General features: G+C 38.1%; 1 protein-coding gene across 2 annotated transcripts in view; it reads right to left on the minus strand.

The window, feature by feature from the left end:
- Nucleotides 1–257: 257 nt before the first annotated feature.
- ATP1B3 (ATPase Na+/K+ transporting subunit beta 3) overlaps nt 258–20889 on the minus strand; it is a 47134-nt gene continuing 26502 nt past the window's right edge. For both annotated transcript variants that reach the window (XM_061419818.1, XM_061419807.1), the window contains exons 2-7: nt 19381–19509; nt 15949–16056; nt 9899–10083; nt 7041–7091; nt 2837–2923; nt 258–932 (exon numbers count right to left, since the gene is read on the minus strand). In XM_061419818.1, coding sequence (XP_061275802.1) covers nt 762–932; nt 2837–2923; nt 7041–7091; nt 9899–10083; nt 15949–16056; nt 19381–19509 — 731 coding nt within the window. In that variant the 3' untranslated portion in view covers nt 258–761. The remainder of the gene's footprint in view (nt 933–2836; nt 2924–7040; nt 7092–9898; nt 10084–15948; nt 16057–19380; nt 19510–20889) is intronic.

A 20889-nucleotide genomic window follows, 5' to 3' on the forward strand; every position in this document is an offset into this window, starting at 1 on the left:
ATAAGACCCCACAAACTCTTGCACAATTTAAATCTTATGAATTTAATTTCATAAAAATTTAGGTGTGTATTCCTAATGACCAACCTAAAAATGCTGTTTTTATCTATGGTCTAAAATACTTCAATCTAACTACTTTAAGATTTAGTTCCAGTGTTAAAAGTAATCCCATCACTATCTCTGTTTGTTTTTACGTTTTGCAGCAAAAGATCCACAAACTAATTCAGCACGTAAAAAATAATTTTACAAAACATCCAAGCCAACCTTTAAAATCCACTTTTATTTTCCTTTTTCCTCTTCAGATACAGAACTTTTCCACACACTGAATTTCTTGCAGCTATGAAGTCACTTGATGTTGGTCAGGTACCATTTTATCCCTTAAAATTTTGCTGGCATCAAAATATGACAGTTAACCAGTGTTAAATCTATAAAATATTTACATAGCACAGCACATTAAGCTTTAGACACTTGGCAATTAAACCACATAAAAATTGGACAAGACCCCCAACCTACATGTTCAGAATCAGGTGTTCACAGTCGCCACCTGGTGACTGTACATGGTTCAAAAGGCAGCAGAGGCAACAGGCAGTTACTCCGAAGGACATGGACCACTATTATCTGGAAGCACATTATGTTATCCCAGTGTCATGTACCACTCCACCTTTCCTCAAGGTGGTCTCATAATTCTGGAATGGCAGGTCCCGCTGATACAAAATGAAGACAGACAACACAACGTTTACTCTGTAGAGACATCCTAACTCCTACTATGCATGCATGGTGATCTTGAATGCAACTCGTCCTAAAAACTTGTCACGGTCATTCTGGGTTTTTAGGTTGGGTGATCCATCGATCTTGCACTCAACCATTACTTCTCTTACGTCAGCATCACTACCAAAGCCGACCTGGACGGCAACTAGTGGCTGCAGGTAGTTCCCCTGGCGAATAGAGGAAAATACATTAATTCAAATTCTACAGTAACTTTACCTACACTTTTTAGGAGCTTGCCTATTCTTTAAAAATTAAAAAAACAAACAAGATTTTAACCTATTAATCAGATGTATTTTTTTATCCTCTAGCTTTTTTTCCTTAACTGAATATTCATTTACTTTTACTTTTTTTTTTACTGATCAAAGTGTTTATGACTATGAATTTTCCTCTAAGCACTGCTTTAAATGTATTCCATAGATTGTGATTATGTTGTGTTTCATTATTTTTAGATACTCTATAAACTTGGTTTACGTTCCCTTCTTTACTCAAGAGTTAATAGAGAGGTCCCACTTCCTCCCTCTTTAGGAAGGGCACTTTTATTTCAATAATTTTTAGTTTTACTGTATTTGATCACAAGGTATTATTATATTTCTATCCTATGAAACTTGAAGATGCATTTTTTATGATAAATTTTTGTGACAGTTCCAGGTGTTTGAGAAGAACATGTATTTATCTATTAATATGTTTGATAAACATGCGGAAGGTTACCTCACTGATGCTACTTAGGTTTCTAAATATCCTTACGGTTGCTGTTTAACTTGATGCAAATATACTCATAACTGTTTTGCCATCACTGGTTTCTAAATACAAGCCTTCACTAAAAGGAACTAAGGGCTAATTCCAGGGCCGAGGCAGGGAAAATATAAGATGAACCTGGACCCCTTGTGGTGCCAGAAAGTAAGTTAGTGCTGTAGGAATCCAGGGAACATGCCTAAAAGACACAGAAGCTAGAGCCAGTCTCCACCAACCAAATGCGGGAGAGTTTTAGCACCAAAATAAATGATTATAACGTATTAACAGCTAAATTATGTAACAATCTATGAGACTATATTGATACCACTTCCCTCCTGACATGCCATTCTGAAAAGGACATACCATTTCTTCTGAGGCATTCATGCCAAAAATGCACAACCTACATTTAACCATGAAAAACATCAGATAAACTCAAACTGAGGAACATAAGCCACAAAGTAAGCCCCAAAAGGCCTGCACTCATTTTCGAGGAGTTCAAGGGCATGAAGCAGACAGACTGAGGAACTGTTGCAGGTTACAGGCAACTAAAGATGTAAGAATGTAACAACCTGGACCAGGAAAACACTTTCTTGTGCAATAAAGAACATTACTGGAACAACTGGTGACATTTCAACATGGTCTGTAGGTCAGATATTAATACAGTTCAGCTGATTTCCTTTGTTAAGTACATGATGGTTATGATGATAATGTCCTTACTTTTAGGAAATTCAATGTAAAGAGCATTTAGTGTAAAGAAGCACCGTGTTTATAACTTATGACCAAGGGTTCATGTGAAAAACACATATGGAGACTGATACGACAAATGATGTAAAACATCAACACAGGCAAGTTGGGTAAAAGGTTAATAGGAATCCTCTGTATGGTGCAAGCCACTTGAGTTTAGAATTATTTCAAAATAAAATTAAAAGTTTACTACTATATATGTATAACGGTAAATATATATATATATAATACATATATATGTATATATAAAATACACTTATAGAAAAAATGTGGAAGAAATTCCACTACAATAATAGTTATCTCTGGGTAATGACTTAACCACTTTTCTATATTCTTTAAATAAGCACACTCTATCACATGAAAGAGAAAATGCTATTTTGAAAATAATCATCTTTTAACTCATCTGCTTCCGTTCTGTACTCCACTTGTAGACCTGGAGTCTCCATTTGCCATCACCAACGTATGTAAAAACCAGAACAGATGACGCACACATCACACAGGGCGTATGTCTACCTGACCCAGACAACTGACATTTTAATACAGATGTGCCGGCTTCCCAAGAGTCTCAACCACTTAAGAATTTCTAAATACTCACATGCAGTTTTTTCCCATAATATGGAAAATATTTTAAATCTATCGTTCCATTGGAAGGATAAGTTGATAGAAATGCTGTGCTTTCACTCTAAAGTTGAAAACAAAAGAAACTCTTGTTAGGTCACAAAAAATAGTTTTTAAAAGTATATTTTTATTAAAGCAATATCAATTATGAACAGTATGGAGAAACTACAATGTTGTTTCAACTGCATTTGCTACAAGAGGATTTTTTGAAAAAAGACTTACTCATGTTGATTTAAACCCCCTGACATGAATTATCCTGATTTCCTGATTTATTTCCATGATAGTCCCTTTAACTTATAGCTGGATCTACTCATGCACTGTCTGTAAAATCATATCTGCGTTCCAACTACCAAATACCCGTTCTCTAGCCATTGACAGCAGAAGTGCACCAGTAGGTCTGGGACCAATGAATTCTAAAATGAAAATACTGTGCATTTCCAGACCGGGAAGCAATAGCTGCCACAACTCAGAATGTGCCACTCGGGCCTGGGAGGCAGCAGGTGCAAAACAACTATGATAACTGTAGTCAGAGGTAGAATGGATTATGCAGCTGATAAAAAATTCAAGGGAAAATTTAAAGTACTCTGAGCTAATACTCTTCTTATGCAATCTGAATATCACATTTTCCTTGAATTCTTTTATGAGCACATGTAAGTGAATTAAAGGTGTTACATGACTGCTGCAATTATATTCACGTGTTTAAAGATAAATTGTACAAGCACAAGGAATAGAATCAATATTTTATAATAACTATAAATGGAGTATAATATTTAACAATTGTGAATCATTCTGTTGTATACCCAAAACTTATGTAATATTATAAATCAATCATACCTCAAAAAAACTTTTATACACAATAAAAACACAAACCTAGTATTCTTCCTGAAAAATAACTAATTCACAAAATTTCTCATGTAACACATTCTGAATAGGTCCAGTATTAATGACTGTAACTTTACACATACTGAGTAGATGACAGAGACATCAAGTGATTAAAATCAGTGGCAATGTCACAAAGCAGTAATATAAAACATTACTAAATGTTTGAATTGTAGATGTGAATAAACTAATCTCTACTTGAGAGAGAAAACAGGAAACACTACAGCAAAACTAAGACTCTCCTCTTAAGGGAATGCCTACTCTCTGCTTACTTCACTGAACCACTGTGAAGTAGCACGTGTGTGGGGGGTGAGAGAAACACATGAATAAGCAATATAGACAAGGCAGCAAAGACTAATTTGATGACACTCCAAAAAGGGGGCAAGTTCTAATGATCCAGAACAAAAACTCTGAAAAGAACAAGCAATAACAAGGCTAAGAAAAGTATAGACGCCTTTTTTCAACCACTATTCAAATACCATCTTATGTTGTACTCCTTAATTTAAAAAATGTGAAATCTAAAATAACATTTTACACAGGAGAAAAAAAGTCACTTTAATGTGTTTCTGTACATTACTTACTTTTGTTTAACCTTAGTATATGAGCTTAATTCCTAAAAACACAGAGATGTTCCCCAAAATGTAAAAGGTTTTCCTTGGGTTACAGTTTATTGAGCTCTTCAGTGTGTATGTTCAGCCAGATACGACGCTCAATTTATATTTACCTTGTTTAGGCCTAACAACCCTTTCGTGTGTGCGATCAATTACACAGAGGGGAACTGAGGCTCAGTTATGGCCACATGCTCAATGAACTGCTCCACTGGTTTGTATCAACACCATCAAGCTGGTAGAATTTTAAACTTGCATTTTATAAAGGTGTATCTGAACAATGATAAATTTTAGGGTAAAGCTGCATGTCATGGTTTTCTACTAGCAGTCACTAAATTCCACTGAAAACAAAATAAAGATTTAAAATGAATGCATTCTGTTTATTCTATATCACCATCATTTGGAAATCATTTGAAGAACACACACCAAATGCCCTAAGCAGTGGTTATCTCTGGGCAAAAATCTACCAAAATTTTTCCTTCTGTATTTTTCTAAATTTTCTTTAATGAATACGATTCATTTTTGTGAGGAAATTTAAAAAACTAATGACATAAATATGAATATTATATCTTTTGCAGGAACCATTCTTTAAAATTAAAGGCTACTTTTAAGAGCATGTCCTATCATCAATGTTTTAGTGTTTCCAGAACTCTTAACTTGTATAAATAGCAATTAAAGCAGATCAAAGTTAAGAATGTAAGACAAAAGAAATATACTACATAAAAGGTAATTCAACTGAAGAATTTACACCAAGAACACTTGATACAGACAAATCTAATGGAAAAGAGCAATATGATGATATGCAATAAAGGTTTCCATCTGTTCACATAGCCACACCTCTAAAATGTATGTATGCCACCTGGTTACTCCTTTGTAACTAGCCTATGAGTAATGCAAGATTTTATAAGCATTTCTTCCAATTCTGTGTTTTTTTCTAAAAACAAAAATATTCCACAACAAAACAAAAACTCTATTTTGATTAGTTTATATACTTTCCACACAACTCTTCAAACCAAAAGGGACAGCAACTGAAACTTGAGTCATCAGACCAAAATTTTTCATTAACATTTCTCCCAACTATTCTAGAAGCAAAAGAAACCTAACAGATAAACAAGGAGAAAAACCCATTTATAACCCTAAGGGAAGAGTTACACAAAGTTGTTTATACTGGCCACAGGCTTACAGAAATGAAACCTTGGGAAAGGAGTGGAAAACTTTTGCCCTTCTGGCCTGCGTATGTGTGTTCATTCTCCTTTCATGGTGGTGTTGGCCCCATAGACTCACTGGCTCAAGTGTATCTACATGGTCTGCTCACGTTCAGAGGTAAACGCCCTTGAACACAGGACACTATCATAAAATCGGCACTTCCACCTGGCTGAGGGCTCACACCTGGCCTCGGGAACCTTCTCTTGGAAAGACTTGCAAGCAAAGGCGATCACAGAGTTACACATTTCCTAAATCTGTCCCATAGCTGAAACGTTTTCTTCTGTCTTAAGAGATGGCAGTAGAGTAGAGGCTCACTATAGTTTTAGAAAGATTTGTATACCAAGAAAAACTCCCCTCAGATGCAGAATCTGGTTTTTAAGTGAGATCCTGATTTTTAATCCAAGTTTCCTACTGAGCTGACTACAGCATAAGGAGATCCAGTAAGTTGCCTATGGTTACACATGCATACTTCAACCCAGATGAGAAAGCACAAAAATTCCTGGCTTTTTATACTACTCTAAACAACGAATAAATACTCAAAATAGATCAATACTCTAAAGCAGGAGTTCTCAAAGTATGGGTCCCAGACCAGCAGCATCACCAATACCTGGAAACTTAATTAGAAATGCAAACTTTGGGGTGTCACCCCAGACCTACTGAGTTAGAACCTGCAGAACTGGGACCCAAAAGACCCTCCAAGTGGTTCTGAGGCATGATCAGATTTGAGAACCACAAGCAAGTTTCTGCCCAAATAAGAAATTCATTCATGATTAAAAGGGATTACAGTTTTCTTTGGCAAACAACTTCAGAAGTGATTTCAATGTAACATTTCAATCAAGACACTTCTGTCATTATTAACTGGAGGTGGAATGCTAATATTTTATTTTACACAGTAACAAAATTAAATTTAGAACTTAACAGTTTCTCCTGAGAACTCTTACCCATCATTTACATATTTGTCTTAGTTGCACTTTGCAGCATGGAGAGAAAACAAAAGAAATCATGAAATGAAAATAGCACAGCACTCTGGAAAAAATAAAGTAGGGATAAGAGAGCAAAATAATGCCTCTACCTTAAGGAAAAGATACCGAGTTTCATTAAATCTCAGATGCCACTGATGTACACCAATTTATGTATTATTAAGAGGGAAAAAATTTTATACACTATTAAGACTATCAATTATAAGGCCAACTCCAATTTCAGTTTTATTCAGGTAGAAAAAAGAAATTGAATCTTAAAATCAATGAAATATGGTACATGTAAATATAAAGGGAAAGAGTATGATATCAAGTGCACACAGAAAATAAGTCTTTTCGCATTATCATTAGCAAACAGAAGGCTGGAGGAGTTTATTCTAAGAATGGCACTACAATGGACTTTAAAATATGACAGGGAAGGGAAAAAATGACTAAATTCATTAGACTTTTAAAGTATTTTTAAGATACACTAGAACTTCAACAGAAATTCAGTTATTTTCTGAATACTGACCTTTCCAGTACAGTCTATCCTTGGTTCTCCTTGAGGCTTTAATCCAATTATCTAAGGTAAAGAAACACTGATTAACTGAAACATCACAACTGTATACAACAGAACCTCCTCCTTTGTTGCTGAGGACAAGAGATGGGAAGGCTGAGATGAACATTCTCTCTCTTCAGTCGACAACTCATGTCCAACTCTTGCGATCCCATGGACTGTAGCCTCCCAGGCTCCTTTGTCCATGGGATTCTCCAGGTAAGAATACTGGAGTGAGTTGCCATTTCCTTCTCCAGTGGATCTTCCCGACCCAGGTCTCCTGCATTTCAGGCAGATTCTTTACCAACTGAGCTATGAAGGAAGCCACTGCCTTAACATCTTTTACATTTGCCTTTTGATTTTATTTTAGAGGAATAGAATAGACTTTTCAATATAATAATCTTACCAATTATCTATCTCATTATAGTACTGGGGCAATTTAGAAAATTAAGTCATCAAAAAATTGACTGAAACACAGTATTATTGTACTTTGCTCCCCTTAAAATAATAGAAATCTTTACATTATTTATGTTAAGACATCACTAACACAAATAAGCACTGCAAAGGCATAATATAAGAAGTAACTGTTCTTCATGAAAATGTTAGGTCACCACCCAACCATGTTTCCATAGGCTTCTACAGAACCCTACTGTATCAGATCTATAAAACACATACACTGAATGAATCCCATTTTAAAGATGGGACCATTCAGCTCTCTGTAATGAAGCTACTTTCATGTATGTAGTTGAAATAACTAACTGTGTGAATGATCAGATATTTATCCATGCATTTTGTGAGGATTTTTGACATCTTGAATTTATATACATTTTAGTTTATAATTTATATGCATTTTAATGTGAATGCCTTAAAATATAAGAAAATATAAGTACTCTCCCCCAAAGAAAAGTAGTGTTGCAGCCTAAATAATAATTTCAAGAACAATAACTATCTGTGTCCTTGCAATGACTGGAACAAACTATACTGGGATTTGATGCCCACCTACACTCCTTGTAGCATCTCAGTACTGATTCCCATTTGCCTGATAATATCTTCCTGTCAAGCCCTGCCAAGTTCTGCCTCCATCAGCAACTACAGTCTCAGACCCTCATTATTCAGTGGACATACTGGCAAAGAAAATAAACTTGGAAGTTTGGCCCCGTGGGAGAAGGAACCAGAGCTTCTTCTCTTGGTTTTCTATTGGGAACAAGTGTTCCATTAAACTAGGTGTCGCGAGGATACTTCTAGGAGGCAATGATTACAAAAGGCATTCCTGTTAAAGAGAATAAATTCAATCAACCTTAAAAGCTGGATCACCTGATTTCACATTACAGTTTGCCCTTCCTACCCACGGGTTCCACACCTGTGAATTCAACCAATCACACACTGAAAACATTTGAGCAAAAAAATTCCAAAAAGTTCCAAAGCAACACTCAAATTTCCTGTGTGCTGACAACTATTTTACACAGCATCTACACTGGATTAAGTGTAAGTAATCTAGAGATGCTTTTAAGTACACAGGAGGATGTGCACAGGTTATACACAAACTGCACCACTTTATAGAAGGAACTTGTACATCCCCAGATTTTGATGTCCTCAGCAGTCCTAGAATCAATTCTCCACCGATACCCATTTTAAAGATGGGACCATTCAGTCCCTTCAGTCAACTATGGATGACCATGAAGATCATTTCTTGTGTGGACTATGAAAACCCACTTCTACTTTATTTAACAGTATGTGGTATGTATGAGCTCCCTAGCACTTCTAGGGAAAGTAGTGGTCCCCTTCAAATAGCTGTTCACATTGCTCCCACTTGCTGCCCGCCTACCTTGCCTTTAGTTTCACCTCCACTTTAACCTTAATTCTTACAGTGCCTACCATGTGTCAGGCAATGTTTCAGAATGATCTCTACAGTGCTAAGGGGTAATCAGAGAACTGTCATCATCCACAGAGGGAGGGAAGGACAGACTGGAGGGAAGCCAGTCTGGACACCTAAGCATCTAGCTGGCTCTCCCTAAGGGAAACTCCTTATCTAGCAGTGCCAGCTTCAGAAGACTCAAGTTTCAGTCTTATTAGGGATGTTGACTTCAGTGATGTGTATACTCAAGACCCTGAGAGGTCTGCACCTGTTCAGGAACCTGCCTATTCTCTGAATAAATGACCAGGAATGATTTCACTCTTCAGGAGAGACCATGCAGGTATCAACAGGTTACCTGGATTGGAACACAACTCTGCAGTACATTTAGACAGTAGCAAGGCACAGGGTTAGGCGATCACTTCATTATGCAAGGAAAGCATCTTCCTTTTGCCCAATGACCCCAAGACACTATTACTTAGACATAGAGAACATTATTAGCTTCTTGGTTTGCTGGTGGCTATACAATTCAGGCACTTCTTCTGGACAACATAGCATAATGCTGGATAGGCTCATTTTAATACAACTTTATCTGTATTTTTACTATTAATTACATAGTTGTATACTGTAAAGCTATTCAGAAAAAGTTAAATGAGCCCAAAGTTCACAGATCTGCCATGGGATTTTAAATTACATTACTGTTCAGATGCGAAGATGAGCACAGCACCTTAATACCACCATGCTGTGGGCACGACCCCAGAATACCTGATGCCTGAAGCCCTGATCTACACTTAAGTGTGTGTGTGTAGCTAGCTCCTAAAGAGAAAAGCCGAAGTTGTGTTACTCCCTAATTTATGACTAACTTATGAACCCACTGCTAACCTTTTACATAAGCTACCACCAAATGAGATAGCACTGAATAAACAGTTGTCAGCTTAATAGGAAATTAGAAAAAAGCAGCAGCAGCAAATTTTGTACATACTCTGTTCATTTTCACAAGAATACAAGGCTTTCCTTCTTGGTAGCCAAACGTGGGATCATCCACACCACTGCATGCTTCAAGTAAGGCAAGAGGAAACTGACATGCTGTGTATTCTGGACCCTTCTGCTCAAAAAAGGTTCCATTGGTACAATCTGTGAGATTCTTCTGTTCTTCTAAGCCATATGCTAAAAAGGAAATATGTATGTGTGAATAGATCAGTCAAAAAGGACCTTAAACACAACCAGAACCGTGTCACCCTTTGGACAATATTCTTCCAACACAAAAACAACAGGCCACGCACTGGGAAATTTTAGGGCAAGAACGTTAAGTCTGTTCCTCTAACTTCTAACGGCTATCCAGTGCTTTACAGTTTATTTAATTTCAATACAAACTGGATGACAGAGGGATCTCTTTCGTCACCATTAGGTGGCACCAGCCATGGCTACAACATTATCTGAATGCTTTCCATGTTCTTGGCCCAAAAGGCAAAATGGTGAGGAAATAAAAAGGCATGGCGGCCACCCTTACGGAGCTTACTTACATCGCAGTGGGGAAGACATTGCTCAATAAAATCATAACCGAAGGGCCTAAAGATACACGGAGCTATCTATATTCTATGTTCTAAACCTATATTCTAAAGGGACTGCAACAGAGCTAATCAGTGAAAGGGTCCATGTGAGGTAATGTTAGCTTACCAAATGGTGTTTTCAGCAGAGGCTGAGGTGATGAGATAGATTCAAAGTGACAGGGGAGCAAAATGGTTACAACTTGGAGATGGGGAAGAAAGGAGAGGCAGACAACTCAGTGGTTTTCAAATGTGTGTTGTGCACTTGGCACGGTGTTAGACAAAAAGGTGGCACAGCAGTAAGCAGGTCTGCTGTGGTCTCTGTCCTGAATGAGCTTAGGCTACTGCAAGATACTCACTAATCAACAGTCAAGGCATGGTATCACAACGCCTCATGGTCAGTGCGTGGGGATAACTGGTACCAGAAAAAAAGCCACCTAAAATGAACTGAACCAAAACTGGAACCAAAATTTCCAAGTAAACATATTTAGTTTTGTCGTTCAGTTGCTAAGTCATGTCTGACTCTACCAGGCGCCTCTGGCCATGAGATTTTCCAAGCAAGAATATTAAGACTGGGTTGCTATTTCCTTCTCCAGGGGAATCTTCCTGACCCAGGAACCAAACCTCCATCTCCTGCATTGGCAGGCGGATTTTTTACCACTGAGCTACCTGGGAAGCCTGGTTAGTTAATTTTAACTATTTATTTAAAATTTGTTTGCCTGCTTGTCATGCTATGAGGCTTGAGGGATCTTAGTTCCCAGGGCAGTGACTGACCCCGGGGTTCAGCAGGGTAATCGAATACAGATTTTCCCCCTTAAAAAAAAAAAAAAAGGTCAAAATTTTTGCTTTCTTCATTTACCAAAAATTAGGATACCATTGGAACCATGTACCAATTTAAAAGCCAAGAATGACTTAGGTATTGGGGGAAGGGGGAAGGGGGTAAACTTTTACAACAGAAAAGAGCCACTGACATTTATCACTCCTTTTTTGACTTTTCTGGCACAATTCTGCAGAAAGTATTCAAGGCCTACACCAGTAGCCTCCAAGGGCCTCTCCTGTATATACTCTGTTGGTACAGTTCATCAGGGATCATTTTCGTATGATGCCAACTTCCACTTCTACACAAAACCTAGGTAAGTGCAAAGAGTTGGATGATAAATGGTCAGAATACGAAGATGTCCCTATGCTGGGCATGATGGGAGCACAGAAAGGTCATCTTCTCAGAGAGAGCAACCAAAGAACCCCACATTTTCAAGGAAAGCCTAAAGGAAGACATAAAGAGGTGTAGGTAAACGGGGGGTGGGGAAACATCTGAAAGGGATCATCTGAACTAGATAAAATGTTAAGTTCTAATTAGTATTTATAGGGGAAAAAACCAAGATAGTGTATCCTTTAACAGGAGACTATCTTCTAAACATGAGAAACGCATCCCTAAGAACAACAATGACAATTCAAAGTTTAAAAAAAGGGAAGGGGGATGATTAACATTAAAGATATGAAAGTAACCCCCCAGTATAATAAAGTAAGAACAGAAAATGAGAGAGCAAATACCCAACAACTAACAGAATAGTTCTAGAAAGAGGACCAGAAAAGTGAGGTGAGGAAATTTTCAAGTAATAATAGTTTCCTCAACTGGAGGACCCAAGTCTTCATCCTGAAAGACCCCATCCAGTATTCCACAAAATGACACTAGAGACTGACACCAATACAAAATTTTAGAACCGAAGGCAATATAATCAAACACAAAAACAAAAAACAAACAGTGCTGAACAGAAAAAGGTAGATACAAAGGAACTATTGATAAAATTCTATATTTAGTTAAACTACAAACAATACAAGCAAAATGCGGTCACTTTCAGAAATGAAAGGACTAAAAACTTAAATTACATGTATCTTTAAAATTTTTTAACTGAAATATAAGTTGAAATGTAATCCACGTATAACATTAGTTTCAGGTGTACAACACAATGAATGCTTAAATTATTTGTATACATTGTGAAATCACCATGGTAAATCTAGTTAATATCTTGCTCCCACATACAGTTACAAATTCTTTTTCTTGTGATGAGGACTTTTAAGATCTATTCTGTTAGCAACTTCCAAATACACAATACAATATTGCCAACAGCAGTCACTGTGCTGTGTATCATATCCCCAGGGCTTATTCACATATAACTGGAAGACTGGACCTTCTGATCATCTTTCATCATTTCACCTCCGCCTCCTGCTGCCCTTGGCGACCACGTCTTTTCTGGATCTATGAGTTTGGTTTTCTTGCTTGTTCTGTTTCTTATATTCCACACATAAGTGAGACCATTTGTTGTGTGTCTCTGTTTGACCTATTTCACATAGCATCATGTCCTCAGGGCCCACCCACGTTGTTGCGAACAGCAAGATTTCATTCCTTTTTATGGCTAACTAGTATAGTGGTAAATATACCATGGAGCAGTATTCATGTATCTTTTCTTACAAAGTTATTTGAGAACATATGCCACCAAAACTAGAAAGTAAATAAAGAATAATAAAGCAGGAGCCAAGAAACAGTGAATCCAATTCAAAAATGATCAAACGAAGTCCCCAAATGATAGCTGGGTGGTGGATGCCTGAACAGAAACAAGTGCAGACTGCAGCAACGGCAAAGACTTAGGAAGGAGTTTGCAGCAAAAAGGACTTAAGAGAATACCTCATATGACAATATACAAATAAAAGAGTTAGATGAAAGTCTTATGTAAAGACAAGTATAAAAAGGCAAACAATAATGAAAACAACTTAGTAGTTCAATTACTTTTGAATTGAAAATAAGGGGACATCTGAGGCATGTGAGCTAAATCCTCATCTAACATAAAAGGAAGACAAGACAATACATAAAAGTGGTAGGGGACTTCCCTGGTGGTCTAAAAGTTAAGAACCCACCTTGCAGCACAGGGGACACAGCTTTGATCCCTGGTTGGGGAACTACGATCCCATGTGCTGTGGAACAACTAAGCCTGTGTGCCACAATGAGAGAGCTGGTGCGCCACAATTAAGACCCAATGTAGCCAAACAAATAAAATTTCAATTAAAAAAGTAAAGAAGAAAAGTTTTGTAAGAAAAAGTTCCAAAGCATGAAGTTATTTCCTGTTGAAAATATATCCACAATCAGATAATTTTTCACAGCCTTCAATGTTCCAATTCCAAGCCATGATCTCCACTCACCTGGGTGACTGCAATGGGCTTTTGACTAGCCTCCTTGGTTCCTCACCTAGAATCTAGTCTCAAAATACAGCCTGAGTGATCCTTTAAAAATCTGTGAGTTGTTATTTTCTGCTTAAGAACTTCCATCTTGTTTGCTGTGAAAGTCAAAGAACTGAGCAACAACCTCTAAGGCCTCCCTGACCTCAACCCCTACTACATTCTCCCCACTCACTTCATCCAGCCCCTCTGGCTTCCATGACAAACTTGTAACACACTGGACCTTATGAGCCTCAGGGCCTTCCCACCTACTGCTAGACAGCTACACGGCTAGTTCCCTCATTCTCAGAGTTCTCCTCAAACATCCCCTTTCAACGAGGCCTTCCCAGGCCACTCTCTTTAAAATTGTGATTCTCTTAACTCTATTTCCTTTCTCTGCCTTATTTTCCTCCACAGCACTTATTACTTTCTAACACACCACTAGGTTATAAAAACTCCAGGAACTCAGGAAATTTTCATTTGTTCACTGATGGAAATTAGAGTGCTTAACATACACAAAAAAACCACATCCTCTGTTGAATAAAGCAAAGGACTGAAGCTAGAATGGAGTAGGGCAGGGAACTACTGTTCTAATTACAGGGCTTTCTTTACTATTTGTCTTTTAAACCATGAATTACACTTTCACAAAACATCTCTATTTAAATAATAAGTATATATTTAACTATCAAAGAAAAGAGATTTAGCAAGGTAGCTATTAGAAGGTACAGGATCAAAAGGTTTTTAAGATGGGAGTTGAGGATTTTTGCATGTTGACCGAAGGAATCCAACAGAGAAGCTAAACATATATACGAGAAGGATCAGTAATTAGCACCATGTTTCTGAGGCAGTGAGAGTGGACAGGTGGGCACAGATAAGAGGAAGGGCAGCTTCCCTTGTCAGAGCAAGAGGAATATCACAGTTGCAGAAACCTGGAGTTTCCACTTGAGTATTTCTACTTTCTCTTGAATCAGGAAACCAGATTATACGAAGAAAGTGAGTTAACAGGCGGGGGGTGGGAGTCGGAGGAGCTAAGGAGCTAGTTTTGAGTAGAGGTTGGAAATAATCCCTTCAGAGAATTTCAGCAGGTCTTCCAGGCAGTAGACTGGGTCCATTTGAGGGAGGTGATCAAGTGTTCACAGTTTACTTAGTCCTCAGAGGGCAGACTCGAAGGAAGGGCTCATCCATCTAGGAATTACATAGCTTCTTCGATTTGCAAGTTTATACAAATGGAATAAGAGGCAAAGGATTTTAGAGTACTAGCTTCTATAAAATTGAAATGAAAAACTATGGAACTGATAAGCCTGTCCAGTAGAGAAGCTGAGAGTGGAGAGATTGGAATAAAATAAAGGGATCAGTGAACTGGAAGTCCCCAAGAGGCAGACAAATAGTCAGGGCAAGTTACACAAGCAAACGAGAAGGTGATATAGGGAGCTTCATCAGTGATCTTGGCAATGGAGTCCTACACATTCTAAGGAGCAACTGCAGGGGAGAGCAGCTGAGGAAGAGCTGCCTATTCATTCAAATGCTAATACCACAGAGTTAGGGAAAGCAAAACGCAGAGAAAACTGGGCTATTCGAAAGCTTTACAAACCCGTAACCAGGGACGGAGGAGCCTGGTGGGCTGCAGTCCATGGGGTCACTAAAAATCGGACACGACTGAGCGACTTCACTTTCACTTTTCACTTTCATGCACTGGACAAGGAAACGGCAACCCACTCCAGTGTTCTTGCCTGGAGAATCCCACGGACGGAGGAGCCTCGTGGGCTGCTGTCTATGGGGTCGCACAGAGTTGGACACGACTGAAGTGACTTAGCAGCAGCTTGGGAAAACTAACAACTGGGAAGACTTCTTTTAGTGATAAAACACCATTCCTCACTCTCACACAAGCACTACTTTGTATCCAAAGGCCCAAATACTTAGGAGGCAAGATTTATAATATAGTTTTGCTCTTTAGTCAAATGCTATTTAACGCAGGTATAAATGTTATGCCTCAATGAACTTACTCATGTATTTATATAGGGTAGTTTTAAAAAAAAATCAAATCAACTACCCATTAGGTTTAGAACTCTACACTTTCCAGAAGTTGGAATATAAAATAATCATAAATTCCTCATCAATAATCATAATTCTACTTGCCCAGTCCTCTCTTTAGCAGAAAGAGAAAGAAAAAGGCAGAACAAACTCTAAGAACAATGTTTTTAAAAGTAATCATAATTTGGTACTAGTTTCTATAACAACTAGAATCTTTTACCTTACCCTAAAAAATCATACTTACGCTTTAGAAATTTCTTAAGGTCATCAATGTACCCTTGATAGGATTCTGCATCAGACAGGCTGAATGAAAAATCCAACGCCGACACTGGTTTTGGAAAAACCATAAGTCCTATAGAGATAAGAGAAAACGGGGGAAATTAACTGCAGCAAATTCCCTTCTCTCTTTCCTTCTCCTTACACTCTTATCTCTAAAAAGGAAGGTCTCAATAAATTATGTGGACATTGTGTTCACAGGTAGATTCAGAGAACCACCAAGAACTCCCCACTTATGTCTGACTACAAAAAGACATCTAAAAGGAAAGAATCCCAAAGTCTTCAAAGTCACTTCAGACAAAACCAATTAGAAACCACCTCTAAATCTTAGAATTGCTCTGGTCCTTAGTGAAAAGACACAAATTTTACTTTGTACTTTCTACATTCATTTTCTATTCAGTGTTTTAGGGTTTGCCAATTTGTCGTTAATACATGGAGAAAATTTTAGCAAATCAAAATCTAAGCACTTCTGTCACTGAAATTACAGCTCTACGGAAGCATTCATAAAGAAAGCAAACCTTATTCAACGAAAGAGACCTATACAATTTAAAATCTATAATTAAATATTCTTCTTTCAGTAATAAACACTGCTCTGTAACTAAAATGTAGTTCTCTCATACCGAACTGGCATATAACCACCAACAATTTCGTATCAGCAATCAACAACCATGTCTCTAGAACATGTCTGCATGAGTTTATTAACAGAAAATGTAAGCATGTTTTTGTGCAACAAACACAATCAGGCTTCCAACTTTAAGCTTTCCTAGATTTAAAAGCATTAGATCTACTTTGTCTTGCACAAAAGGCTTAAAATTAAAAAAACCCTAAAATTTTCACTAGTCACTAAACATTCCCCATACATCAGTTACTATAGATAAGTCTTGCGTTAAATCTAAAGATAAACAACAACCAAGGCTATTTTAGTTTTCATTAAAATTTCTCAGACATCTAATTCATATTAGATCAAATCTATGTCTTTCAAATCCTAAATGCTTGCCTGTGTTGATTTGCAAGGCTCTTGAGTTAAACTCAATCCGATGCTACCCAATGATTTTCAAAAAGGCAGAGCAAGTCTTATTCCATATGTACACAAAAACGCTCCAATTCAGTTACTACTTCAACATATCAGATCACTTGGATTTAGATCATCACAACTTCAGCTTCTCTTTGGGAGCTAACTGCGCACACTTAAACACAGATCAGGGCTTCAGGGATCAGGTATTCTGGGGGTCATGCCCACAGCCGGAAGCCTGGTGTGCTGCAGTCCACCGGGTCGCCAAGAGCAGGACACAACGAATGAACAACAAGAACATGCCCACAGCATGGCTGTATTAATGTGCTGCGCTTATCTCTGCATCCTGTGAGGCAACATAATTTAAAATCCCATGGCAAAACTATAAACTTCTGATTCATTTAACATTTTCTTTATATTTAAGGAACTCAGTTTAAAACTATATACTTAAAACGTATATTGAATACATTTTACTGCTTATATTATTCATGCAATTATAAATGGTTCAATATTTCTGAAATATATCCGCTTATGTTCAATAGTAAGGCAGCAAGAGAAATAATTATCTTAGAATTCATGTAGGGACAAAGAAAACAGGGCTATAATGAGACATGAGGGAAAAAATCAGCATAGAGCTGGTCCTAGATATATGGTCAGAAAGATTAACGGAGTTATTCATGATATTTTGATAAAATCAGCTAGACAAAGGAAAAAAGCCGTTAGAACAAACTGGTTGGGGAAACTGGTTCATTCTCGCTGCTGCTATGGCTGAGAAGTCCATGCAGTGAGCAAGGATCTAGACTAGAGTTCCTCAGCTGTGGTCCTAATGACATTCTGGATTGGATGAGTCTTTCTTGTCGGCGGGGGGGGTTTCTCATGCACTGCAGGGATGTTCAGCAACACCAGTAGCGCACCTGCAGTTGTGAGAACCAAAAATATCTTCAGAACAGCCTTGGGGGCAAATCACAGCCGGAACAGAAGCAGTGCTGGACAGAAACCTCCTGCAGATTCCCACCTTCCCTGACTTGTGTGCCCACTCTGCCTGCTGCCAAACTGTACTCCTCCATGGAGAGCCATCCCTTTGCTGCAATCTCCGGAAGTTGTTCATATTTGTGGGAATCAGCTACACTGGGTCTCCGGGCCTTACTGTTACCTACTTCCATAAAAACTGCCAGCAGCGTGAGGAAAAGGCCCATATGCAACAATGAAGGCAGAGCTGGCATTCAAATACAAACTTTAAAAAGAAGAAATATGGGAGGGAGAAAATGTGATTTAAATAAGTGTTACAGTCAAGATTTTTTTTCTGTACTAAAGTACATTCTCCAGTATCCTAGAGGAATTTTTTTCCCCATAAGACAATCAATAGAGAATAAACATATTAAGTGCGCACTCATTTTATTCTCTATTAATAGATCCTTATTTAATACTTGTGGAAACAGTGTCAGACTTTATTTTTCTGGGCTCCAAAACCACTACAGATGGTGACTGCAGCCATGAAATTAAAAGACGCTTACTCCTTGGAAGGAAAGTTATGACCAACCTAGATAGCATATTCAAAAGCAGAGACATTACTTTGCCAACAAAAGTCCGTCTAGTCAAGGCTATGGTTTTTCCTGTGGTCATGTATGGATGTGAGAGTTGGACTGTGAAGAAGGCTGAGCACCGAAGAATTGATGCTTTTGAACTGTGGTGTTGGAGAAGACTCTTGAGAGTCCCTTGGACTGCAAGAAGATACAACCAGTCCATTCTGAAGGAGATCAGCCCTGGGATTTCTTTGGAAGGAATGATGCTAAAGCTGAAACTCCAGTCCTTTGGCCACCTCATGTGAAGAGTTGACTCACTGGAAAAGACTCTGATGCTGGGAGGGATTGGGGGCAGGAGGAGAAGGGGCCGACAGAGGATGAGACGGCTGGATGGCATCACTAACTCGATGGACGTGAGTCTCAGTGAATTCCGGGAGTTGGTGATGGACAGGGAGGCCTGGCGTGCTGCGACCAATGCTTTAACCCAAGCTAGAGCTGAAATATATATAAGTAAATTACTCAGGGCAAAGTGAAACTGCTACTCAATATTCATAAGCATCACTTATAACTATATTCATCAATGTGGCTTTACTTTAACCCTCAATATTTATTTGTTTACCCTTGGCAAGACTCAAGATTTATCAGCCAAGTTTTTGTATCACTGTGTAAATATTAAAGGTCTTTATATCAGCATGTAAATATTAAAGGTCTTTGTATCAGCATGTAAATATTAAACAAACAAAAACTTTCACATTATTTGACTCTGAAATTTACCATCTCCTACCTGCTCTATAATACAGACTTCCAGAGAAGATAAAATATAATCCAATTTTGTTAGAACCCATAATAATCACAACATAATTACCTGGACTAGGAATCTGGTCACGGTATTTTGGAACCTCATCATTCAGAGTCTGAAGCATGGCCCACATTGTGAATGAGAAGAGTGCAGCCAGGAACCCATAAAAGACTAGGTAGAAGAGCAAGATCAAACCTGTAAAAGAAAACAAAACTCATAAAACTTGAAGATACACACATTGTGTGTGTTTGTCTGTGTGTAATGAGGCCAAGGTGGAAAAACAAACCAACCATCGCAAGGCTAGGATTCCAAGCTTTGCCATGCACACAGCCAAGTATCTTCATATTCCAAACATTATGAATTTGCCCAAGCAAGGGGTATTTCAGCAGGCAGCACCCACCCATCCTGTGATCCCCTCCTCTCCTCTGATACTTCCAAATACAAGCAGCTTCCACAGATCATACTAATTCAAGATCAGAGCTTGAAAATTCCAGCACATAAGGGAGTGTTTCCCAAAATGAATTTGATGCCCTCCAGAAAAAAGATGATTTTAGGTTGGATAAATCCCCTTCATGTGTATGTGAGAAACAAAAGAATGAGCATTATCAACCCTGTATTTCATAATAATTATCTGCATAAATTTGAGTTTTGAAAAGTGAGTTGATTTAAAGAATAGCCAGGAAGCATGCAGAGAAGGCAAGTCATGAAGATGGTTATCAATGAATAAAGTTTAGGAAATACTGGCTGAGTGGAAGCCTCATGCAGAAGTGCAGAGAGGACAAGATCAGAACAGGCACTCTGACCACGGGGACTTGACAGCTCCACTGCTAAGCACGAAGCCAGAGCTGGCACACGCAAGTTTCATATAAAGGGCCTAACCTTCTTTTTTTCTTCACAATCTGGAAACACTAAAATCTATCCCAAGCCAGTGATTTCTTTTGTGAACATCTAGAATTATTCTTCTCAAATGTCTGTAGTCAAAGATCTAACATTGTAAGTGGTCACCATCAAGATTATATGCTACAATACATTGCTAACGTCACACATTTACATTTGAACATTTAAAAACTGATCAAAAAATATTCAATTAATTCCCAGGTATGGCAACAGTAAAGAACACTTAATTCCCCAAAGCTGAATTAACATCAGCTTTATTTTCCAGTCTTAACATAAACTTGCTTATTAATATTTGTCCTTGAAGAAAGGCTAGAGGAGGCATTCCCAACCTAGGATCTGTGGACCCTTCACCCTCACCCATTCCCAGCAAAGATGAACTTCAGAGCTTCTGAGATTTCTATAATAATACATTTCTGAATACATCCATTTTTCTTTGTGGAGTTTATTCTTGTGATGCTCAAAAGACCCTGTGACCTCAAACAAATTGTGGCAAAAGCTAGATAACTTTCATTTGTTACCTGCAGGCCAGAAAACTGTTAGGGGAAAACAGTTAAAGCAATTCCATCTTAATTCAGACTGGCATTCCCCATCCTCCCCCGCCCCAATTACCAGGAGGCCAAAATAGGGAGCGAAAGGACAGAAGGAAGGAGCACAGTACGTTCACCTCCAGACAGCAGC

This window comes from Bos javanicus, chromosome 1, assembly GCF_032452875.1.
Source record: "Bos javanicus breed banteng chromosome 1, ARS-OSU_banteng_1.0, whole genome shotgun sequence".
Lineage (NCBI taxonomy): Eukaryota > Metazoa > Chordata > Mammalia > Artiodactyla > Bovidae > Bos > Bos javanicus.